This window comes from Antechinus flavipes, chromosome 1 (assembly GCF_016432865.1).
Source record: "Antechinus flavipes isolate AdamAnt ecotype Samford, QLD, Australia chromosome 1, AdamAnt_v2, whole genome shotgun sequence".
Lineage (NCBI taxonomy): Eukaryota > Metazoa > Chordata > Mammalia > Dasyuromorphia > Dasyuridae > Antechinus > Antechinus flavipes.
In genome coordinates this window covers 467,270,438-467,296,877 of record NC_067398.1, presented here as the reverse complement: position 1 = coordinate 467,296,877, position 26,440 = coordinate 467,270,438, and the positions used below count along the sequence as shown (strand labels likewise).

Below are 26,440 nucleotides of genomic sequence, written 5' to 3'. Positions count from 1 at the left end.
TAAAATTATATTATAAAGCAGCAGTTACTAAAACCATCTGGTATTGGCTAAGAAATAGACTAGTTGATCAATGGAATAGGTTAGGTTCAAAGGACAAAACAGCCAATAACTTTAATAATCTAGTGTTTGACAAACCCAAAGACCCCAGTTTTTGGGATAAGAATGCATTATTTGACAAATTGCTGGGAAAATTGGAAATTAGTATGGCAGAAACTAGGCATTGACCCACACTTAACACCGTACACCATGAACCAAAATAGGTTCATGACCTAGGCATAAAGAATGAGATTATAAATAAAGTGGAAGAGCATAGGATAGTTTACCTCTCAGACCTGTGGAAGAGGGAGGAATTTATAACCAAAGAAGAACTAGATTTCACTATTGACTACAAAATAGAAATTTTTGATTATGTCAAATTGAAAAGTTTTTGTACAAACAAAACAAATGCAGACAAGATTAGAAGGGAAACAATAAACTGGGAAAACATTTTGACAGTCAAAGGTTCTGATAAAGGCCTCATTTCCAAAATATATAGAGAATTGACTCTAATTTATAAGAAATCGAGCCATTCTCCCATTGATAAATGGTCAAAGGATATGAACAGACAATTCTCAGATGAAGAAATTAAAACTATTTATAGACATATAAAAATATGCTCCAAATCATTATTAATCAGAGAAATGCAAATTAAGACAACTCTGAGATAAACTGTCAGATTGGCTAGAATGACAGGGAAAGATAATGTGGATGTTGGAGGGGATGTGGGAAAACAGGGACACCAATACATTGTTGGTGGAATTGTGAACACATCTAGCCATTCTGGAGAGCAATTTGGAACTATGCTCAAAAAGTTATCAAACTGTGCATACCCTTTGATCCAGCAGTGTTTCTAATGGGCTTATACCCCAAAGAGATACTAAAGAAGGGAAAGGGACCTGTATGTGCCAAAAATGTTTGGCATTCCTGTTTGTAGTGGCTAGAAACTGGAAAATGAATGGATGCCCATCAGATGGAGAATGGTTGAGTAAATTGTGGTATATGAACATTATGGAATGTTATTGTTCTGTAAGGAATGACCAGCAGGATGAATACAGAGAGGACTGGCAAGACTTACATGAACTGATGCTAAGTGAAATGAGCAGAACTAGGAGATCATTATATATCTCAACGATACTGTATGAGGATGTATTCTGATGTAAGTCGATCTCTTCGATAAAGAGAGCTAATTCAGTTTCAATTGATCAAGGATGGACAGAAGCAACTATATCCAAAGAAAGAACACTGGGACATGAATATAAACTGCTTGCATTTTCGTTTTTCTTCCTGGGTTATTTATACCTTCTAAATCCAATTCTCCCTGTGCAACAAGTGAACTGTTCGGTTCTGCACACATATATTGTAGCTAGGATATACTGTAACCTATTTAATATGTAAAGGACTGCTTGCCACCTCGGGGAGGGGTAGAGGGAGAGAGGGGAAAAATCGGAATAGAAGTGAGCGCATGGGATAATGCTGTAAAAAATTACCCTGGCATGGGTGAAAAAAAAAAAACAAATTTTTTCCCCTCCCTTACTTTGGGGAATTTTAGAAGTGGAGCTATATATTTGTATGTCTTTATAAACAAATAAGTAAAACCGTGGAGCGAAGTTTTGAAATTTTATTTTAGATTATCAGAAATATCATGCTAATATGGTGTAAGATGTCATAAGAATACTCAGTGCAATACTGTGGTTTCAGTAGTGCAGAGTAAGAACTCAGAGCCCATAAAGACTGCAGGGAAAGAGAGGGCAGTCTGGCAGCAAGCTAGCGCAGAGAAATAGTGAATTCTTTCAAGGACTACAACAGCTAACAGCATATTCAGTAAAGTCCTTTCCCTCCAGAAGCCTGGGGAAGACTAAAGCAGTACAGCCAAATCTTGTTAGGATGGCCAATTAAGTTCAAGGATTTTGGATAAGTATCTAAGTTGCAGTTTCTACATTTTATAAATTTAAATTTCCAGGCTATTGTGTATGTGTTCTGTCAAGATACTTTATGATGAAAAAAATAAAATTTCTAAAGCTAGAAGTGAGATTTGATCTGGTGACTCCCTTATCAACCTAATAAGTTTGAGATGACCAGGCTTGGTTGTCTGTTTGGAGGCACTTAAGAGCAGTAGTGTCAAGACAAATAAAAATGGGTGCTATTAAATCACCTCTGCTAGATATACAGTGACTTTAAAAAGTACACATTCACATTATCAATGTTCTATTGTATTTTTATTTATTTTATTAAATATTTCCTAGTTTCATTTGAATTGGTTCAGGAACCCTCAGGAGTATTGAAGTCTGTGAATAAATATAAAAAGACAATTTTAACAGTGATATAGCACAATCAAGAAGGTTAGACTTTATCACAGAAGCTTGTGTCCCTCGTAGTGCTCTTTAGGAAGAAAATAAAGAAATAAACATCACAGGCAACAGAAACATTTATATGAACTGCTTCAATGAAAAACAAGCAGAGGCAGAAAAACTTTATACTATAATATTATAAAAATGAATACCTGTGAAAACAGTTTAAAATTGATGAAAAACGAACAAAAAAGGGAACAATTTATATAATAGCAATAGTAAAAAACCAAACCAAACCAAACCAAAACAAAACAAACAAAACTGAAAGCTGTAAGAACTATGATAGATATAATGACAATTCATGATTCCAGAGGACCAATGATGAAATGTACTATGACAAAGAGGTGATGGAATCAGGTTGTAGAATATATTTCCACATATAGCCAATGAGGCAATTTGTTTTGCTTATATATATGAAAATCTGTTATAAAAAATGTATTCCAACTGAATGGATGCCCATCAATTGGAGAATGGCTGAATAAATTATGGCATATGAATGTTATGGAATATTATTGTTCCATAAGAAATGACCAACAGGATGATTTCAAAAAGACCTAGAAATAAAGAGATATAACAATTTTTAAAAATCTGGAAAAAAGAAAGAAAAATGTATTCCACTTTTCTATCCTCCCCGCAGTGAGGTGGATGATAGAAGGAATATTTTCTTTAACATTAAAAGAGCTTCAGATATAAGTCCTGTTATTAATTTTACTCAACTGTTTACTTTGTACAAAATATCTTTCACTAAGTAATGTAAATGTAAATATCTGTAAGGTACAAACAAGACACATCCATAAAACTTTAAAATCAGATGTGTTCTACAAAGAGAGAAATAACATGACAGTAAATAAAAATCTAAATCTGTAAAACAGAAAGATCTGATTCAAATCTCTCTGATTTCTTCCTATCTCTGTGCTCATGGGCAAATTATAGTTACTGTCTCTAATCCTACTTCACACATTTATTAGCTGTGTCACTTTATCCCAATCATATCACACTACCATTTGCTATATAAATAAAATGTCTATATTTCAACTTTTTTTCCTTCACATCAAAATTTAATACACAAAAATCTAGAGTGTGAAGGATATACAAAATTTCAGTTCAGTGAGGTTCAGATTATGGTTAGCATTTTTTTTTAGCAATAAAGTGTTTTTAATTAAATTATGCACATTGCTTTTTTAGACATAATATTATAGCACACACTAGATTACCATATTATGTAAACATAACTTTTATACATACTGGAAAACCAAATATGTAGCTTGCTTTACTGTGACATTCATTTTATTGTGATGGTCTGAAACCAAACCAATAATATCTCCAAGGCATGCCAGTATATGAAATATATGTGATATAGAACATCATATTAATTGCTAACATTTATATAATGCTTACTATGTGCCAAGCACATTTACAATTATCTCATTTGATGCCCATAACAACTGTAGGGTATAGATACTATTATCCTTGATAATGAGATGATGAGATGAGAAAACTGAGAGAAATGAAGGATAAATGACTTATGCAAGGTCACACAACTAGTAAATGTCTGGGGCCCTATTTGAACTTATCTCTTTCCAATTCAAAATGAAGCACTTTATTCAGTGTCATCTGGCTGGCCCGTATAATATTAAATTCTCCAGTGTATTTTTTGGAATTCTGCATTTCAAGTACCACATTCTACATAAAGCCTGTAGTTGTTAGTATCTTCCCCCCATCAAAATTACTTTGCATGTATTTTGCAATTGCTCATCCTTTCGTTATGTCCCTTTCTTCCCTCAATTTCTATTAGCTCTTTGAAGCCAAAGACTGTTCCATTTTTATTGCTGTATCCCAACCATCTAACAAAGCAGCAAGAAAAAAGGGAACTAAACTTGAGTAAGTGCAGAAATTCCTTTTAGTCCATACTTTGGTGTGGCTAGAAGTACACAGCCAATCTGGTTTCTGAAGCAGTAGCATCAGACTCATCTTGGGTAGGGGCAAGAACTCCCCAAATATAAAAAGGGAAACAATCCGCAGCAAAGAAGTTTTAAATCAGAATCAAGGTACCAGCATCATAATGATGCTCATCCCAGTTGAGTCACCCCTACCATGAAAAGATAAGTTTGTGGTATCAAGACCACAGGCTTTAGATTACTCTGGCTTTTGAATGCTGAGTCAAAATGGAATAAAACGGATTAGAAAGGGAAAAAAAAAAAAAAAACACTTTATGAATGCTCAGAAACAAAACTTCCAACAGTGTAACACAGCTGTGGACAAAAGAAAGCTTCAGATAGGCCATAAAATGAATCTTAGGAATGAGATAAGCTCTAATCAAACAAAGGCCTCCAGAGGTCCAAGGCCCAACGGGAAAATCAGGACCAGTACCAGCCTCTACAAACAACTATAGTTACAAACCAAAGAACAAGTTCCAGCCAGGAAGCAAAGATTCTTCAACCCCACCTAAGCACAGACAAAGTGATTAGACTCATTGTCATTATTTTCAATTACACAGTATTGCTCACTAAAAATGCCCCTAGTTTGCATACCATTAATTATTATAAATTATTCAGCATGACATTTCTCTCTGACTTCTATAGTGGGATTCTCTACTAAGTGAATTGGATGTGTTGGCTCTGGTGACCCTAAAGAGCTAGCTGGTAATACTTTTACTATCTGGACTTCATTTGTTTTTATCTCCTAACTTCTCTACTGGGATTATTATAAATTGTGTCAACAGATTTCATCAGGGGAGAGGACAAAATCCCATTTGGGTAATGTTAACCGCTCATGCATCAGACATCTTTGCCTTTATATTAGTTTCTTGTTCTCACAACAGAGGATTCAGCACATGCTCAAAAAAAGGCATGGTTCTCTGTGTTCATCACAATGAAAATGGTACCGCCTCTCACAGACTGCTAAGGCAATTGCTTTCTCTAGGAATTACTGCCACCAAATACCAGTCTTGAAGCTGTAAATATAGCTACTTAAGTGTCATTAAAAACAGTAACAAACTATCACAAAGCTGTTGCTTGGCCTTGGGAAACTATTCTTATAGGCCCAAATGACTAGACAAGCAGGTGAAAATCAAGTTATTAAAAGAACAAATTTGGTTATGATGAAATAAAGAATGAGGAGAAATTAGAAGAGTTATAGAATGTACACTTAGGACATTCTACAACTGAACAGTTGGATACAAGGTCAGCAGCAAAAAAAAATTAATAAATAAGCTTTTAAAAGTCTTTTTGAAGAATCTCAGGAAATCCACCAAAAGGCACTAAGTAAAGACCCCAAGTTCAAACAATTCCTGCCTTGGGATTATTGCTTTGTATGATTTTGGCTGCTTCTTCTGAAAAAGGATAATAACCTCAATCTGCTTCCCAGGATTTGTTCTGTAAGCTTTTCTTCTTACTTCAGGCTCCAGGATGCATATAATACAACCAAAGATGCTATGTACTTCTTAAGCTACTTATCATCTAACCAAGCCCTTCAGAAGAACGCTGCCCTTACCCATTAACTGCATGTCCTCTTCCTTCCCAGTTCATGAATTAGTGCTTCCAGAAGAAGGAACAGAATTTTCTCTTTCTACACTGTCAGTGACACCATCAATTGCTACACTTATTATTCCCAGATCTAAATATCTAACCATAATCTTCTTCCTATTGGGGCCAAAAGTATTCCTAAAATGTGTTATATAGTCATAAAAAAATGCTCAAGATAACACAGCTTGTGTATGATACAAACCTCAAACCTAGACCCTTCCTGATTCCAAGTGTAGCATCCTATTTATTACAGCATGCTGCTGCAATGATGTACCCTATTCACTATAACATTCAACCAAAAAAAATGGAGAAACTAGGAGATGAGAAATTCAAAAAGGAAAAGATCATTCATTATAGAAAAAAACTTTAAAAGGTTGTTGTTAAACCAATTATTTATCTGGGGTTTTCTTGGAAATAATACTGGAATAGTTTGCCATTTCCTTCTCCAGCTCTTTTTACAGATGAGGCAAATGGGGTTATGTAACTTGATTTGAGTCACACAGCTACAATGTGTCTGAGGTTGGATTTGAACTCAAGAAGATGAGTGTTCCTGACTCCAGGAAGCTTGGAATTATCCACCTAGCAGTCAAACACAAGAGGCAGGAGGAAATCTGTGAAGGACAGAGCAGCTGAGTTGGGTCTTGAAAGAAGGTACAAATTTCAATAGGAAGTGATGTGGGGAAATCATGAGGAAATATGAGTGATAGCAAAGATAGAGACGGAAAACAGCAGCTCAGAACGAAGAACCAGGTTAGATTTAAATCTAATAAAAAGAATACACTGAGCATTTAAGTATTCTACAAAGCTGGAAGATGGCTTTTAAGTAGGGTATCTTGGGGTAGCAAGATGGCAAACAGAGTACCAGCCCTGAAGTCAGGAGGACCAGAGTTCAAATCTGACCTCAAACATTTAATACTTCCTAGCTATGTGACCCTGGGCAGTTCATTTAACCCCAAAAGCCTCAGCAAATAAATAAATAAATAATAAAAGAATATAGGGTACCTTGAATGTCAGAATAACTGACATTTTAAGCAATGAGAATCACTAAAGAGTTGCTTATTTGTTTTCTTAAGCAGAGGAATATGATTAGACCTTTGCTTTAGGGATATAATTCTGGTACAATGGGAAGGAAGAATTAGAAAGTGGAACAAATTAAAGCTGGGAGACCAATTAGGAGATTATTAGAATAATCTAGTCAAGAGAAAATAACGGTCTGAGTCAGAGTAGTGACAGTATAAGTGGAAAGAAGGGAGATAATGTGAGATAAAGTGAGAAACACTTGAGAGTCGAATCAAAAAGACCTGACCATTTATTAGTCAGAGAGAATGAAGAGTTAAGAATGGATCCAAGATGCCAAGCAAGGAGAATAATGTGGTGCCACAGGAAAAAATGAGAAAGTTAAAGAAGCATCTTGTAATGGGAAGATGATGAGTTCAGTTTGGACTTGTTATTTTGATGTTTTAAAGTGGCATCAAGCAGACAGTTGAAAACATAGAATGAGAACTCAGGATAGAAGTTAGGCTGGGAAATATTTATTTGAGAAAGAATCTGCACCAAGGTAATTAGGAAGAGATGAACTGACAAAAGGAAAGAATGCAGTAAAGGAACCACCTTGGAAAATATCCAGATTTATGGAATGAGGAAGCACATTAAAAAATTTCTCAGTTTCACTAGAAACAATAAGATTATCTCTCTGCTCTAAAAGTCCATTCCAAAATTTCTGGAAAAGTCCCTTGCAAAAGCTGACAGATCAAGAGTAAAAAGACTTTCTTAGGGTAACAAATTAAAGTTGGTGTCCACTTTTTTAACAAAAACAAACTTTGTCTTCCTCACTTCCATATTACAGTAAATGATTTTAAAATGCAAATGAGATGTTATACTTGATCTTAGAAGTAATAGAAAGCTCTAGAAACTTACTGAATTGGCAAGGAAGAGGGAATTCAAGATCAAATCAATTTCAGAGTCCAGTGGAAGACAGATTGGGATGGGGAGAGATTTAGGGCAGGGAGATCAAATAGAAGAAATAGTCTAGGTGTGATGTAATAAGGGGCCTGCAACATGAATAGTAGCAGTAATAGAGGAGAGAAGGGGATGCATTCAAGGCATGTTTACAAAGGTGAAAACTAACAGGACTTGGGAACAGAGGTAACAGATTAGATTTGGGGGGAAGATGGATAAAAGAAACCAAGCTGTAAAGGATGATACCTAGGTTACAAGCCTGGATATGTGGTACCCTCAATAGCAGTAAATAATTTAGAGAAGAGAAGATGGAAGGGGAGTAGAAATAATATTTTTCATTTTGGATATGTTGAGTTTTAAGATTTCTTGTAAATAGTTTCTGATACGTATTTCAAAATATACAATAAGCAATTGCAGATGTGGAGCTAGAAGTCATCAGGGAGGTTAGAATTGTCACCAGAATACAAGGGATCTCTAAAGCAAGGCATCCCCTGCTTTGTTGGACTCCAGCCACCCTCAGGTTAGAGACCATTTCTGGTCTGGTTGATATTTAAATTGGTGTCAGAAGTGGGATTGGACACAGAACCAGGACAATGAACTCTGGTATAGTTGGGAAGAGACTAGGTACCGCTGGAGATTTATTTCTCCAGAGTGCAATCCCCTCTTATAAGGTGAGTCCTCGGCCTTTGTTCTGCTCCATTTCTCTGAGTTCCATCTTGATTAAACTTGAAATTCTTTGTAAGAAAAACTCCATGATCCTCCCTTGACTCAGTTCACTCTGGATCAATTTGATATCCTTTCTCAAACTGCACACTTCTGTTAACTGGTCTATCTGTGCACCTCTGTTTTTTAAAACTGTGGTCTCTCTGCATGTTTTTCTACAACTGCAACTGTGTGCCTAATCACACACCTCAGTAAACTATATGCTTCAGATGAATCAGTTCTGTGTAGATGTGTCTCTGCATTTTGTCTATTTCTGTCTTTGTAAAATGTTTGTGTTAAGTTTGTGTTGTGAGTTAGATTCTGTTACACTGAAATATCAAAAATACAGCCTCTCTCGGGAAAACTTCTAAAGATTGTAGCTACAGAATTCAGAATACTGGGAAAGCTTAATGAACTTTCATAGTTGAAGCAACTGTCCCAGGAGGCAGGATTAACTTCCACTTTAGAATTTCTTTGGGAGACCTGGTTTTAAGAAAAAGAGAAAGAAAGAAAAAACCTTGCAAGACACTTTTCTTCCTGTATCTTCAGCTTTTACTATGTTGGAATTACGGGGGGGGGGGGGGGGGGGGGGGAGTCTGTAGAACTACTAAAAACATCTTAGCAGATATTGGAGATTCAGAGATTAATCATTAAGGAATCTGAAAATTTATCATTTTTAAGATTGCAGAAAAGAACTACTAGGATTTTGTGATAATTCCAGAAACTCAATCCTTTCTAAAATATTTTAATATGTTTTGGGGTGTCACTCTGTAGAATTTGTTTTAAGTAAAAAATAAGAATTAAGTTTTATAAAAGTTTTGAAAAATAAATGGCAAGTTTAATAAATAGGCTCATTGTTGGGGACAATGAAAGGCGGCAGCTAGTTTAGAAATAATCCTAGAATGAAGAAAGAAAAAGTAAATGCATTGTGTCTTATAGCAACTTCTTAACTCTTTTTCACATTTATGACCATGAAAAGAGAAAAGGTTATTTAAACCAAAGAGATTACGGAGACTCCCCCAAGTCAGACCCTCTCCCAGTTAACTGCTCTTATCTCAGAGAAGATTCCCAAACAAAGGTTAAAAAAAAAAAAAAAAAAAAAGTGTTGTGAAAATATAAGGAAATCTGAATTACATTCTGCCTCACCTGATGGGGAAAGGGGAGAGAAGCTGCAGCAGGAGCTCCACTGGTCCTGTATCTCTGAACATCCTGTGGTCTGCCCCTATAGGCAAGGCTGCAGGCATTACCCAGGTGCAGTACATCCTGCCAACCTTTCCCCAGTAGCCACAAATGGCCCCAATCCCAGCCCCACTGCATTTGTCAGGGAAGGCCAGGCCCCATGAAAAGAATCTGCTTTACCCTGCTACCAGAAACTATGGAAGGTCCTGGCATTCTCATTCTATAGCTAACGCTCCCTGATGTACTGCCCCCTCAAAGCCCTTTCTGTGTCTCCAAGGCAAGCCCAGCCCTCTACAATTCCAGTCCACCTGCTGCTTATGAAGGTCCCACTGCACCTGGCAGTGCCTAATGTGGCAATACAAGATGGAAGAGAGCCAATCAGCTTCTGCTCCTGATAAGCCCACCCTTCTCTGTTCCACTACAAGAACTTATTAGCTATATAATCTTAGGCACATTATCTTATTTATCTCTGTTTGCTCCAGTTTCCTAATCTGTAAAGAGAAAAAATAACAATGATACCCATTCCCCAGGGTTGTTATAAGATTCAAAATAATATAATGATTGTAAAGTGCTTAATACACTCACTGGTATATACTAAGCACTCTTATTATTTCTTTAAATGAATGCAATTTTTATATACTTAATAATTCTACAGTGGCTTTAAAATACAAAAGGTAATAATATTAATAATTTTTGTGTGTGATAATTTGGAAATACAATTGATGTCATCTGAAGTTCTGTTTCCTATTTTAAATACATGATGTTGTTTGTGTTATTACTGTATTTCAAAATTCTCTTATAATGGAATTTGAAAAATCAATGTAAGAGAAATGCTGTTAGAACAACTTTTAAATCTGGATGCTGTTATTCATAAATTGGACTTTTAAAAAGATGTGATAAATAGATATTTGAAAACTTAAATATGTAATGAGGTATATTTTATTATAAAACAGATGATGATAATAATTTTTACTATAATACCAAATTTTCATTTGAAATTTTTGGATATTATGAAACTGTATAGGATAGCTTAAAGGTCTCACTTCAAGATGTTAATAATGAATCAGTTATTTGCTGTAATGTCTGAAACACTGGAATACAGGTAGTTTTAGTTTATTTTAAAAAAGGATAATGAAAAGTTAGCTGTTAGGTAAACATCAGGAATGATATTCAAACTCTTCAAGTTGTGGTGAGTGAAATTGCACTATTTAAGATAAAAATTTCTTGGGACTATAATTTACTATTGTATTACTATTCTGAACTATGATTATAGGGATAGTTATCTGAATTATCATTAAGCCAATAGTAGAAAATGGCATATGCTACAAACAGTCTAGAAACCCCTAAAGTTGGATGTCTATCTATGCCTGGCAAAAGTCTGGAAACAAGTTGGGCAAAGCTTTCTGATTCTATTTCTCCTTTGCACCCTTTCCTTTCTGATAGAAAAATTTCCAACTGATTGATCCTGGGCCTTGCTTTTGATTACACTGTGACTACATGATTGAGTGTCAGATATGACTTATGCTTAGAATCAAAGTAAAATACTGGAACATCTGTGAGTTACTGTAATAAGATGCAAGTATGAACATCTTACCATTTTAACCTATAATGGGGGACATATTATAATATAAGGATATCTTTCTATGGGGTAAATGATTGAAGTGAGTAATAAGACAAAGAGTAATGTAAAAGTTATCTGATTAAATGAAATACTAAATTTGAGAAAGCAACAAGATGAGACTGTTTTCTCTAAAAAATTATATACAGATGTATATGTTTAGCTTCTAAAATTTATCTTTCATGGAAATGCAGACTTTGAATATATTTTAGTAATAAGTTCTCAAAATTGGATTACAGATTTATTGATTAAGGAAGTTGCACATAAATTGCACTGATAATATTTAAGAAAGTAAAATTATTTTTAAAGTATCTATCTGATAATTTTAAAAAGCAGAACAAGTCATAAATGAGCTCCCCACCCCCAAAAAAGCATTAGAACCAGATAGCTTTACAAGTGAATTCTATCAAACATTTAAAGACCAACTAATTCCTATATTAAATAAATTATCTGGAATAATAGGCAAAGGAAAGATCCTGACAAACTCCTTTTATGAAACAAATATAAATTAGGAAGAGTAAAAACCAAAAAGAATATTATAGACCACTTTTCACTAATGACTATGGATAGAAAAATTCTAAAGTACTAGCTAAAAGACTGCAACAACATATTACAAGATTATTTGTAATCTATGCAAGTGGGATCTACATCAGGAATGAAGGAATGGTTTAACATAAGGAAAACTATTAACAATTGATCAAATCAATTATACATGAAGAAAATGCTATAACAATAGATGCAGAAAAAAGCTTTTGATAAAGTACAACACTCATTTCTATTTGAAAAATATAAAAGGATTGTGTAGATGTATAAATTTTTTTTCCCTTTGTATTGATAAAAAGCATGTTTATCTAAAACCATCCCTAAGCATTATTGTAGCAGGGTTAACTAGAAGTCTTCCTAGTAAGATCAGGTATGAAACAAAGATATCACCAATATCATTCAATGTTGTATTGGAAATCATAGCCATAAGAAAAATAAATAGAAGGAATCAAAATAGGTAATAAGGTAATAAAACTATCTTTTTGCAGATGATACACAAGCATTCCTATATATCCTAAAATAAAACTCACTAAGAAGAAATTGTTAAGATATATCTCATTTAAAATAAATCTATATAATATAAAAATCTGGAAGTACATTTGCCAAAACAAATCCAGAAATTGTATCAGATTTAAATAATTAGAGAAATATAAAATATTGATGAATAGATAAAACCAATGTAATAAAAATGAAGAACAAATAAGGCATAGCAAAGGAATTATTTGTTAAAAAAATAAAGAAAGGAAATTTATCAATATTAGATCTTAAACTACATAATAAAGCAGTAATTATCAAAACTATGTGGTGGTGGCTGGAAAAGAGAAAAATAGCTCATAATTTTTAAGAAGATTCTTATATCAGAAACAGCAAATGTTACATAATAAACTGAAATTCTCTGAAGTTTCAAAATTGAAGAACCAAATGTATATGGCATTCCTAGCAGAATTATCTAAGAAAATTCTAGATTTGGAACTGGAGGAGCAGGCCCCCATTTAAAGCTGTGCTGAAAATAAGAATATTGTCCCAGAAAAGGCATCCAGGGAACAAATAACTATATGAGATTTCTGGAACTCAAAATGTACCAGCTAAATGGATATTGAGAATGGGTTACTGGGATAGAAAGATTTGACATTAATCAATATTGGCGAAAACCAATGTGTTACTTTGATCTTTTGTTTCCAGATTATTTATATTTGTTTTCTTGGTTACCTTGGTGACAATCAAATTTCCCTTCTCAGAACTAGTCCATTATGAGACTGCTAAGTAATATGATCTCGATGTGACTTAATGAATTATAAGAATTATGGGAAAAATGTTATTACATTGTTTGAGCCTATCTCTGGGTGCCTGGGAAAGTGAATCATCTCTATATGTTGTTTAGAGACTTATAACTAAGGTTGCTGACCAGAAACTCATATTCAAAGATTTTTCAAAGAGTTTTCTCTAAGGGGTCTGGCTATTCCCACAGTTGCCAACCTTATATGTGTGCACTCCTGGATCATCTGAAGAAAATCCTGCTCCTGAAGAGATTGCAAAGCCCAATAGAGACCTCAAGGTTCTTCTAGTATGGACCCAAAAGCAGCTAACATCCAAATGAGATCACTATCCCCAACATTCTGGACAAGGGCTGAGTATACTGTCCTAATTTCTTTTTCTCCCTCTACATTCTTCGCCCTCCGACCCCCTCATCCTTTTCTGCTTGCAAGCAAACAGCAGTTAAAAATGTTACTTGGGACAAAACTTCCCCCAATAGATCCCCTCAAGGAACTTTCTCTCCTGGCATCTTGGCTTATAACTGCCTCTCTTTTATTGGCCATAAGAATAGGAGTTCTTTCAGATCCTTTCTCTTTCACCAAAAGAGGGAAATGTTAAAATATTAAGAGACACCTTGTTTTCCAAATCTGAAGCCCAGCAACCAAGCTGTGCCCTGAGCTTGGCATAACAACAAACCCTTGAATTCACATTCTGACAACATAATTTTTGTATTGCTTTGATCCCTATTTTCCAGGGGATCTGAGGGGAGCTGGTACCACAGCTGACAAAAGTGATCAGTCACATCTCTTAACATGCTAAGTGAACCAAACCAGGTACAGCACTCCTGTGCCCATCATACTAACTCTGGTTATGTATCCCACTGAACAATCCCAAAGTTCAAATCCCTAAAGATTTGAGACAATCACAGGGATCAACAATTCCAACTTACAGACTGTTCCCATATTATTATTCCTAAAATGCCTGCACACAAGAACTGTTTACTTAAGAGTTAAGAATGATTGTATTTTGGAGTGAGGTGATGGAAAGTGCCACCTGCATTCAGAGAGAGGACTACAGAGACTGAATGTGGATCAAAGTATAGTATTTTTATCTTTGTTGTTATTATTCTTTCACCTTTTGATCTGATTTTTCTTCTGCAGCATGAAGAATATGGAAATGTTTAGAAGAATTGCACAAGATTAACCCATATTGCATTGCTAGCTTTCTATGGGACGGAATGCGGAAGGAGAAAAATTTGAAACACAATTTTTGCAAAGGTGAATGATGAAAACTACCTTTGCATGTATTCGGGAAAAAATAGGAAAAAAAAAAAAAAAAGAATGACTATGTTGAGGTTTGGGTGATTAAAAACCTTCCTTTTCTGGAGGACTTCATTTGCAAGCCTTTTTCCTTATGTTGAAATTAAACTTGTTTGATTTCTAACTCTCTTGGAGGACAACCATTCATGGAAGGAGCTAAACAAACTGTCAGGTAGGAAAACAAAACAAAACAAACAAACAAAATCACAAGAAAATAATCTCCTAAAAACTTAGAAAGAATAAACTAGAAGAGAATGATCTGTAGTGTCAGAGGCTACAGACAAGTTAATGACAATGCCTGAAAAAAAAAAAAAAAACATTGGATTTCTCAATTAAGAACTCATTTGGAATCTCTTTGGAAAGTGTAGTTTCACTTGAAATGATGAGGCTGGAATCCAAAATGAGTAGAAGTGAAAGAGAGAATAGTGAAGGAAGACATGTGAGATAAAGATCCATAACAATATAAAAGGATTACCTAATTGAAATTACCTAACATTAATTTGTGGTAAACCCAGTCATTGAGGTTTCACGATTTTCTCTGAGCTTACTCATCCTTGGTATACTACTTCAAAGGAACTTATGTGGACTGGGATGTTTGAGCAGAAAGGAGGAGAGAGGGTGTTCAGTGACTTGCTTTGTGTGTTCCATCTTACTTGAACTGTACCCAAAAAACCAACAGAGGCCTGGCACTAAAAAGATAACCTCTCTAGGTTCCTGATTTTGTCATCTATAAAATGATAGGCTAGATTAGAGGACCATGAGTATTGTTTTATCCTTGAAACCCTATGAATGAAATGCTGTTTGACCATTACAGAGCACCTTGTGTGAAAGCATTACTTCATCTCATAGGAAATATTAAATTTCTATTAATTCAGCTTAATCTTGATTTGAATTATTATTATTGTTTTTATTATTATCAGCTTCATCATACTGTTAGTGAAACAGCATATTTGAAGCAAATTTAAATTTCTATATCAACTGTAAATTCTGGTATTCAATTTTTTTTTCCAACCTAAGAGCAAAATATGATATTTATCCCATTTTTGTCTGAGACCATTTTGAATCTTGTCAGTTATCAAGAGTTGTTATCCCTCTAAATGCTATCTTATCTGTAATAAGTTTTGGACCATGTCCTAAATATTTACAAGGTCATTGATTAAAAAATAAACAATTGAAAAGGACAGGTTCACAGACAGATTCCTGCAGCACTCCAAAAGAAACTTTCCTCCAGGCCAAAAAATCATTATCGATACTCTAGGCTCTAACAGTGTTATTGAACAATATTATCATTCAGTTCACAATTTACCATCTTACCTATGAAAGAATCATTGAAGACTGGCATAGAAAGGATTCACAATGCTATTTCTTTCCCATGTTAAAAAAAATCATTTCTAAGTTCAGAGACAAGAAGATAAAAGGATAAAGCAGGCAGAACAGAAATCTACTAGTCTGCTAATCTCCTAATCTACTAGAAATTTATAGTAACTCTAAGTCTGGACTTGGGAATCAGGAGACCTGATAATTAACGACAACTTAGATACTCACTAATGTGTTCATGAGAAACTCAGTTTCCTCTCTGCAAAACTATACTTAAAATACTCAGATAACCTAATTTAAAAGGTTATTAAAGCACTTTGCAAAGCTTTAAGTACTATGGAAAGTGGATAGAGAATGGTAAAACTAGATGAGCCTCAAAATAAGTTATTATGGCCCATCCAGGGAACCTCAGCATCATATCCACAAAGAACTGTGAGGAAATGCCTTACATTAGCCTTCCCTTAGTTTTTAAGTATAGTGCCATAAGCTTCAAACCTTTGCTGGAAGACCCCAAACTACATGACTACTATTAGCAGAGGGGTATGGAGCTCTGTATCTCCCATGACAGTAGTCTAGAAACAGAGCTTTTAGCTGTTTTTATGTCATGGACCTCTAGCAGTCAGGTAAAGCTAAGGTATTCCATCTCAGAAGTTTTTAAATACACAAAATATATAGGATTACAAAGAAAAAATAATTATATTGGAATGTAGCTGTCTGCAACTTAGGAAAAACGTTCATGAACTCAAGGTTAAGAATCTTTGATTTAGGGCAGAGGCATCCAAGACATGGACAGCCCAGACCAGATTAAAATTAAAATTAAGCATCGAACAAAATAAATAAAAATGCAATTAAGCATAGAAAATGTATGATTTTCTAAACAAATACTCAACCCACAAAAATCCTCATGTATAGTTTCATAGTCCCTGTTTATATCTGAGTATGATACCACTGCTCAAGAGGCAGGAGAAGAAGGAAGACCTCTCAAGGTCTCTTTTAAGAATGTATAACACAGGAGACAATGGCACAGGATCACCCAGTAGTGTGACCCCATTGGAGAAGGCATTATGCTCTGTGGGCAAAGCAGAATTGAATTAGCTCAGAAGAAATATGAGATGCACAAAGTTAGAGAATCCACTGCAAATGTTCATAGGAAGTATTTGTGTCCATCTAGTGGAAAAGCATTTGGATAACAGAATAGAATTTGAAGCTTCCCAGTCCTCATGTCCTCCAGGACAGAAGAATGAGGGAAGGGCCCCATTTCTTTTTTTTTCGTTGAGGGCTGAAACTTTTGACCTGTATTCTAAAAAAGCAGAAAAGAAGGGAGATAGCTCAACAAGACACAAACCCTATTATGACTGTGAAAACGAACATTACCTTCTCTAGTGTTTCAACCCCCATCCAATGTAAACATTTTAGTTGCACACATTCACATATTCATAAGAGAACAAAAAAGTTATTTTGTGCTCAAACTGGGAGAGTCCAATTTCTGCAATTTTAAAAGCTCAGTGTTTGTGCTTGAATAAATGCAGATCATTATCCTTGGCAACTAATAATGCCTTAGCATTCCCTAGTAAGTGAGAAAACAAATGTAGCAGCTTAGGAAATCACCCAAAGAACAAAATGGTTATGGAAATAACATAAGGGGGAAAAAAACTTATTATTTTTTGAAAGATTTTAGTAACAATCTTTCCCACTATCTTAAATATTATTTTATTATCCCTCTTGAAACTGTCACTTTTAAGTTTCCAAAATTTTATATTTTTTTTCTCAATTTTAAAATTGTACCTATGAGAGGAGCGGCAAGAACCTACTATGTTCCAGGGACTGTGATTAAGACCCTTACAAATAGTATCTAATTTGATCTTCAAGCTAATCCTTTAAGGTGGCTATTACATATTATCCCCATTTTAGAATTGAGGACACTGAGGCAGTTAAAGATTATCTCAATCTGTTTAGCTCTTATTAGTATTAATTATTATTGTTCAAGGTCACAGACCAAATTCAGGTTTACCTGATTCCAAGGCTAGAGCTCTTAGACTGCCAAAGATATAAAAATATGGACTAGGAAATGCTGAAGGAAAATGACACATTAGATTGATTTTAGTAAATTTTACTAGAATTCCAAATGCATCACAAAAACAAACTTCCAGGACAGCAGTTTTATAAGAGCATTTTGATGTAAAAGGGAAAAACATAGTGAAAACACTTTGGTCTTACTTAAAACACTTTATTTCTAAATACAAGATTAGTGCCTATGATAACCATGAAATTGACTAACCTGGAAAGAAGAGGACTTTTTTTTTTCTTTTTTTTTTTTTTTTTTAACTTTTAAAGGAAGTTTCTTTTAGATAGACATTTATAATGTTGGCAGTACTTGAGTCACAGATAACCACAACAGTAGCCACTCACACAGTTTATTTTAAATTATACAAAGTGCCTAGCTGAGAAATATTTCTATAGAGCCCACTTAGCACTAGACACTGTGCTAAGCACTTTACAATTATTTTCTCATTTAAACTTCTCAACAAGGTGGCAACATAAGTGCTTTTTTATTCCCACTTTACAGTTGAGGAGACTAAAGCAAAGACCTTAAGTGACTTGCTCAGGCTCACACAGAAGTTATAGGGTCAGGTCTTCCTGATTCCAAGCCCAATGTTCTGTCCACTGGACTACCTCTCTGCCTCATCATTTCTAAGTGTCATCAATGTATTGTGTGATAAGTGTCATAGTGGTAAGTCATAGGAAAAAAAAATCCTATGTTTTAAAAAATAAGGCAATAGCTACTAATGAGAGTAACAAAGTAAATCTGAGTCACAAGGGTTCAGGAACTTTTACACATGTCCTTGCTTAGCCACTAATCACTTGTGTAGCCATGAATAAATCTTATAGCCACTCTAATCTTCTGCAAATTTATGATAATATATCTTTTCCTATTGCATAGGTTATTATTAAATATAGTGCTATTAGTTATCCTTTGAGCTATTTGTCATCTCTTACTATTCTGAGACACTGGCAATCCATATCGTAATAACTTGTTTTTATATATATATATTCCGCCCCTCTATCCAGAAGAAAGGAAGAACATGCATTACAAAAGTAGTTCACAATAGTTCCCACAAAATAGTAAAAGTATGATTCCTATTTAAAAATTAATCCAATTTTATAGGTAAGAAAACTGAAGTCTGGGAGTTTAAACTCTTTGCTTCTACTTAAGCATCTAAGAATATGGCACAGAAGCTAGGTCTTTTGATTCGAGGTCATAGGATCTAGGGCTAGAAAGCACTTTAAAAACCATTCTGATTGAAGCCTTTACTTTACAAATGAGGAAACTAAGTTGCAGAGAAGTGAAAGAATTTTGTCTCACAATCACACAGGCACTGAATTTTAATCCAGGTCTTCTTTCTTCAAATCCAGTGTTCTTTCTAGGATATCATGACTATCATTTTAAGTTCATTTGCAATCCATTTTCCATTCAATTATTAAATTCCTCAGGAAATAATTTTCCATTGATGCTAAACAGTCAACAGTCAATACCTGAATGTAAATCTTGTCCCCTGCACTTAAAACTGGGTGACATAAAAAAGTCCTACCACTTCTGAGAGGCCCAAACTCATCTGTAACATGAACAAAATTTCTGCACAACTTTAAACTCTGGGCTGTGGTATAGAAAATACTTTTAGTAAATCAGAAAACACTATAAAGATGACATGTATTGTTAATAAATCTCGAGTTATAAACCTCCAAAAGGAAATGCCATAGTAACTACCCTAAGTTCTTGCTGTGTAAATTAATAAAATTGAAATTAAATAAAATGAATAAATTTTTTAAATTAATTTAATTAATACAATGTTTGTTCAAAGTGGCAACATTTGCTAAAAACCATCCAACTATATCACTAGGAGATCTAAGGAAACTATTGAAAACAGCCCTAGACTTGGAGGAAGACTATCTCCTCCAGCACTCTGAACCAGTCATTTAGTCTCTCTATGAGGTTCAGTATCCTCATACAGAAAATGGGGTTAATAAAACTTGCACTATATTACAGCGTCCTCAACTGATATCCAAGTAAAGGACTTTGTAATTCTAAAGTATTCATTAAAGTAGTTAATGATAAAATTAAACCGTTGATCCATCAACCTGCCTGGGTGCCCAATGCTTGGAACTATCTGTCGAGGAGAAAGGGTTCTATATTTTGGATAAATAATACACCTCCTCTCTGATTCTCATTCTATGAATAAATATGAGGGGAGAGGGTAAATATGGAATATTATCAAGTGCTATAAGTGTAAGGAGAGGAAGAGATGAAGGAATAGTAAGATTTCATTAATTAGATCATGATGAGATACACTCCCAAGGTCATTTACTTCATTCCAGAAACTTTATAATATTTTCAACCGCGGTGAAAAAGTAAAAGAGAGATGAGATGATTGGGTTAACATAACTCAACTGTTCCAACTATCTATCAATAAGGTTTCAGAGGAGTCTAGAACTATTCAGCAGATGGTACTAACTTCTGCGGGAGAAGATAGATAAGCAATGCCCTTATGATACCTCTCGGGCATAAGGGTTGGGAAATTAACTCCAATTTCAGAGCTTTTACTTTAGACATTCAGCTAATGTTTATCCTAAGGTTATTCTGCTTTACTCAAGTCAAACCACAAGCAAGCCATCTGGTATTCTAGGCTTAGCTGTTTAAAAAAGAAGGAAGGAAGGAAGGAATCCAGCCCAGCCAGATGCTGCCCCCACACTTGCTACAGCTAGGTCACTCACCTGCACGTTGGGGAAGGCGGTTTTCAGAAGATAGAACATTTTGCGGTTGGACAACACATCCCCGCTGGTCATCTTCTCCTCGGCTCCTTCCCGGGTTTTCCCTTTGGCCTTCTCGTTGAGGGCATTGCTCTCGCGGACCCTCTTCACCTCCTCCCCTCCCCTGACGGCGGCCAGAACCGATACGGCCAGTAATTCGCGGAGGTCCACCGTGCCCCCATCGGCCTGAGAGCCCGGCGCGTCGGGACCGCCTCCTCGGTCTCCCCCCAAGACGAAGAGGGCAAAGCGGCCGGCTAAGAAACCGGAATAGAGATGGTAGAGCACGCCCAGCCCTAGCAGGCAGAAGACGGCCACGCCAAGCGGAGAGAGGCGAATGCCCATGGGAGCCATGGCTGGACCCGGGGAAGGAGGCCAGTCCCCACTGCCTCCCTAAAGCAGCCGGAACGAAGAGATTCCCGCCCGGGAGGTTTGGAACGCGGGGACAATCAGCAGCGTCCCATCGCGCCCGCAATGCTCCCGACCCGTGCAGTTAGAAACCCCCGGGAGCCGGGGCCCACATGGAATTCCTGGGGTCCCTTTTCTCCTCCCCTCCCCCCCACCCTACCCCGAGCTCTCTCTTCTCTCAGGCACAATAAAGGCAGTTCCTTCCTTCCCCTAACTCCCAGCTGAACAGCTTGCTAACCGCGTCTGCAGCCACTGCGGCCTCTTCGGCCTCCGGTTCCCATCCCAGGTCTCAGCGACACGTCGGGGGAGGAGGAAGGGGCTGCAGCCGGGTCCAGTTCCCACCGCCCGGCAGGGTCTTTCCCTTTCACGCTAGCCAACAGCAGAGAGAGGTGAAAGGGGAGGAGTGGGTGTGTATCCGGGTTACGCGCGGGAGGTGGGCGCAGCGGGCGGAGCTGGCGCTCCGGTTTGGAAACGTGCCGGCCTCCTGTTTGGAGATGGGGGTGTGGCATGCCTGCCCCAGTGTGTTAATTGCTCTGTAGCCCTGCGATAATGATCTGCACTTTCAGTAGCTGGGAATTGGGGGTATTGGAGTTGAGAATGAGTCATAGTATTTCTTGCAGGGATATGCTGGAGCTTTGCTTAAAAATATTCTTCCCCCCACCCCTCCGCAAAATGATTCGTGACCTAAATCGCGATGTTCCTGTTGGCAAATAACTAGAACACATTAAGGCTTTGAGAAAAGGTGAATTAGAATGTGTCATTTTAAATAAGGGTCGCCCAGTTTCCTTGGCTGGAGCTCCTGGGAAGCCTGAAGGTCGAGGTGAAAAAAAAAAAAAAAAAAAAAAAAGTCTTTTCAATTGCTACCTCTGAGCTCCAGTGATAAAAGGGTCAGGAGAAATTAGTTTTGTCATCCAACCCCATTGAAATCTGACTCACTTTGTGAAGCTCATATATTAGCTTCTGGGATGGGTTAGACTAATAGGAAATGCAATCAATTATTTCGAATCCAGTAGAAACCTTTCAAAGGTAGAGAATAAATCTCTAGCTGCATTAGACTAGTCCTATTAAACTTAGGACCCATGCTCTAGTCACGATTAGACATAGAATGTAGTGACATTTTTAAAATTCTGACTATTCCTATAGCAGAGCCTGCAAAATTTATCTTAATTCATTCTTAATGGATGAAAGGTACTGTTTATAGGTAGACTTCACTTTGTTCTCTATTGGATGGTAACCTTCCTCAACTCTTTCATTATCAGATTATAAATAGTGTTGGATTTTAAACACTTGATTTTAAGTACTTTGAGAGCAGGCCAAACTGGCTCCTTTCTTTGTATTCCTTAATAGGTAAATCAGTGCTTTCCTCATAGTTCAAAGCTCAAATGACTCTGTGGTTTCATTGATTTGGGAGTCATCCCCAGTAATGTAATTTAAAAAGTGATTCCTGCCTGCTCATCCTGAGAAATTCATGTTTTGTCCATGTATGCTATGCCCATTTAGATTCAGGGACATTAAAAGATTTGCCTAATGTCACATAGATAGCAAGCATTAGAGCTCAGTCAAGAAAAAGGTTTGGCACATGCACAGATTACATAAAAATGGTGTCATTCACATAGAAGAATCTGAGGTTCTACTTCTGGAAGACTGGAGGACTAGTGCATGCATGGACAAGTTCTGTAACAGCCCATTTGGTTGGGAGCAAACTTTTCTATTGTATGAAGAACTAGAAAAAGTTAGTATCTTTAAATGGCATGACTCAGCAATTCAAAGTGCCTTTTCCTGAATTCTTGACTGAGAGTAAACTTCACATACACCATGTGGTAAGGGGTGAGGGCCAAAGGAGGATCTCATTTCCCTCCTCACTCTTTGGGTTAAATGACTTCCAGAATCAGACTTAGAACAATGGTAAAAGAGAAATCTTTGCCTTTCTTGGTTATCTTGTTGAAAAGTTATTCTTTACTGGTCAATTTACTTCATATTCATAAACCTAATTGTTGTTGACTACTGCTTAAGACAAGTCATTTTCAAAATTTTAATAACAAATTCTTCAGTAATTACATTTACATGTATAGGTCATGTGAAAATTCCAAATTGTGCCAGATGTTATCAGTTCACTGCATTATCTAAGGCAACAACAAAGCAACATACATTTATTAAGTGAGTTATATGCCGAGTCATAGTAAAAGAAAAACATTTTAAATTAAAAATATTATATTTCTTCAATATATTGTCTTTCACATAGTCTACACTTTATGAATACTTATTGGATTGGATTCAAACGCATTTTGGCCTTTCATCCAATTCTCCTTTAACAGAAGCAAACCTTCTCTGAAGCCATTTTTTAAATCTTTGTCATTGTTCTTCCAAGAATCTAATATCTTCCCAGAGATAAGAACTGTTTGTCTCTTTCTAATATGTGTGTGTGTGTGTGTGTGTGTGTGTGTGTGTGTGTGTGTGTGTGTGTGTGTGCTGGGGCAGAGGGAAAGAGAATCATATTCCCAAGTGTTGGGAGGAAAATTTATATGTTTGTTGTTGCCATATTTTTGAAGCAAACATCTAGTCATGAAGGCTAAGCTGATGCTTAAGTAGAAAAAAGATGTGAGGCACTGAACCTCATAAAATTAAGACAAAACAATTGGAGGGGGGCTTGAGCTGATGATAGAGAAGAAAGACTCCCCAAATCTCATAAAGTGTTGGACAATTCTTAATGAGTGGAGTCAGATATCATTAGAAATATCAGACAGATTGGACATAAAAACTTTCGAAATTATTTAGAAAACAGGAAATAAAAGTGAAACCTAAACAATAAGCAGTCAAAAAGGCAGGGCAATGAAAGGTGGGCTTGGACTAGCCAACTCCTCTCTACTTGAATTGTAGACATCTCCAAAATCTGCATACTATTATGGAACTAATGATATTCAAGAATTTGCTGATTTTCTTGATACCTAGTGTCTCTTGTAACTAGCCACAAAATAAATAGTGCTGATGGTGAAATACTAACAGAAATTAGATATGAGGGAGCAGTCCCCATAGTGTTGACAACATCAGGTCTTTGGAAATTGCCACTGTCTTTCATGTCAACTTGTAGGGAGGAAGCTTTGCAACCAAGCATGACTGATTTTTAAGGAGTTCTAAATGAAAAGGTTATGTAGTAAGGATGGTTACACAATTCAGGGAGCTATAAAGCAATGAAGACAGTTTGAAATATGAAACATTCTATGCTACTGAACCATCCTAAATTATATGTAGCATGAGATCAACAAAAAGCCTTGTTGAATAGTAATCATAAAGAAAAATATTGAACCATTAGTGTAAAGTCTGCCTGGGGTTTATAAAAGGTAAACTGAATACTGTACCCCATCAATAATGAAAAAGAAGATAGAGTCACACTAGCTCCAGCACTGTAAGAAAGACTAGAAAGGCAGCACAGATAAAACTGTAAAAACACATTTTACTAAAACAAAAACATTAAAGAATTAAGAGAAATAACAGAGTGAAGATGACAAAGATTTTAAAAACCCCAGAGAAGGTTTGCATCTATTAAAGGAGAATTGAAAGAATGAAAGATCAAAATATGTTTGAATCCGATCCAACAAATATTCACAAAGTGCAGACTTTAATTTGAAAATTTTGCTTTACTATGTCCTGGCATATAGTAAGCATTTAATAAATGTATATTGCTTTGCTGTTGCCTTAGATAATGTATACAAGGAAACATCACTGACCTAATACCATCTGCCACAATTTGGAATTTTCATATGACCTATACATATAAATGTAATTACTAAAGAATTTGTTATACAGTAAACCAATTAATAGTTAAAATCTTAAAAACTACTTGTCTTAAGCAATCATCAAAAATGATTAGATTTATGAATCTGAAGTAAACTGATTAATAAAGAATAGTTTTCCACCACATAACCAAGAAAGGCCAAAGACCTTATTTTATACTTGTCTACCTCTCACTGTGTCCAATTAGATTTGTAATTTTGAAGAAAATTGATCGATAAAGAATGACTTTTTCAACTAGATAACCAAGAAAAAAGGCAAAGACCTTATTTTATACTTTTCTACCTCTCATAGTGTCAGGATCAGACATTTGGATAACCATGGGGAAGCCAGGTGAGAAAAGATAAGGAGTAAGTCTTTTTGCTTTCCCATTGTGATCCCACATCTTGAATAGGTGACAGGATCTCTTCTTCCTACCATTGCAAAATCCATTTCCCTCCTCTTCTGTCACAGATTCAAAGGAGAACACAGAATTCAAGCTCTTTGTTATTTCTGTCTAAGTAGATTTTGCTGCTTAAAATACTTGGAGCAGTTGGGAGTTACTGCAATCTTTCCAATAAGAAGGAAGCCAACTTGACCTTACTATCTGTCCTGCTACTTCCATGTCCTGAGGTCCTCTGACTCCTTTTCAGCTATGCCCTGCAAATAAATCTATGGAAAATGGCATCTGTCATGGGCCTTTGTCATCAACCTTTTATCTGATATGCAAGTTTGTTCCAAAAGTCTTAGTGCAGTTTAAGCTTTAAGATTTTGGAACACCTATTATGCGTGTGTGTATGTGTATTTTGTCAACCAATTAGAATGACAATTTTTTGAGAGTAGGGATATTTCTGTTTATCTGTTTGTTATCCTTAGTGCTTAACATAGTAGTTAACACATTAATGGCATTTAATAAATGCTTTTTCAGTCATTCAAACCTGATTTTTTAAAGTCATCTATTAATATTCAAAACTTATTTTCCTTCAAACAAAAGTGTCAACATTTTTTTTCTTGGATTCATTTGAACTTACTTCCTTTGTTTCTTTAGGGGTATTTTTGTGTTTCTTTTTTTCGTGGATGCAGTCCATTCAAATATAAAGAATAAAAGAATTGCCATCAACTCATGAAATAAATAACAGAAATTAGTTTAGAAGCATGCCTGAGCAAAATTAATGGAACCATTCCCGGACAATCAGGCAAAAGTCATTGTTATTTGTAATCCCTGTGGGAATAAGCAAGAATGAAAACTACTAGAGGCTGAAGTGGTTAGATTGAACAGATTTCTGGGTCCCAGAGGCATAGCAGTAACTAGAATGAAGTAACTGGAACTTTGTCCCTGCATATCAACATAGAGGTGGTATGTTTCCTTATCGTGGCATTTTTCTAGGCTACCGTCTTTTGCCTTTTGTGGTCCATTCCAAGCTAGAATATTTTTTTAGTACTCAACTAACCCTTCCAGTTTTTACTTCCCTTATTTAACCAATAATACCCCTTTTTGTGGGTCATTTACCTACCCATACATATCACACCCTGCCTCCATCATCCTTTAGAGGTCAGAGTAGTTGGATCACACACCTAAAATAGCAGATTATTTCCTACAATGCCCTACCAAGTTTGAGGAACCATACTATTCATTTCACAGGGAGTTCATAGTCTTGC

General features: G+C 35.9%; 1 protein-coding gene across 1 annotated transcript in view; it reads right to left on the bottom strand.

Annotated features, from left to right (window-relative positions):
* BPNT2 (3'(2'), 5'-bisphosphate nucleotidase 2) overlaps nucleotides 1-21,375 on the bottom strand; it is a 52,812-nt gene extending 31,437 nt beyond the window's left edge. Inside the window, exon 1 of the mRNA XM_051970168.1 lies at nucleotides 20,573-21,375. Within this exon, the coding sequence (XP_051826128.1) occupies nucleotides 20,573-20,959 (387 nt within the window). The 5' untranslated portion in view covers nucleotides 20,960-21,375. The remainder of the gene's footprint in view (nucleotides 1-20,572) is intronic.
* Nucleotides 21,376-26,440: the final 5,065 nt, after the last annotated feature.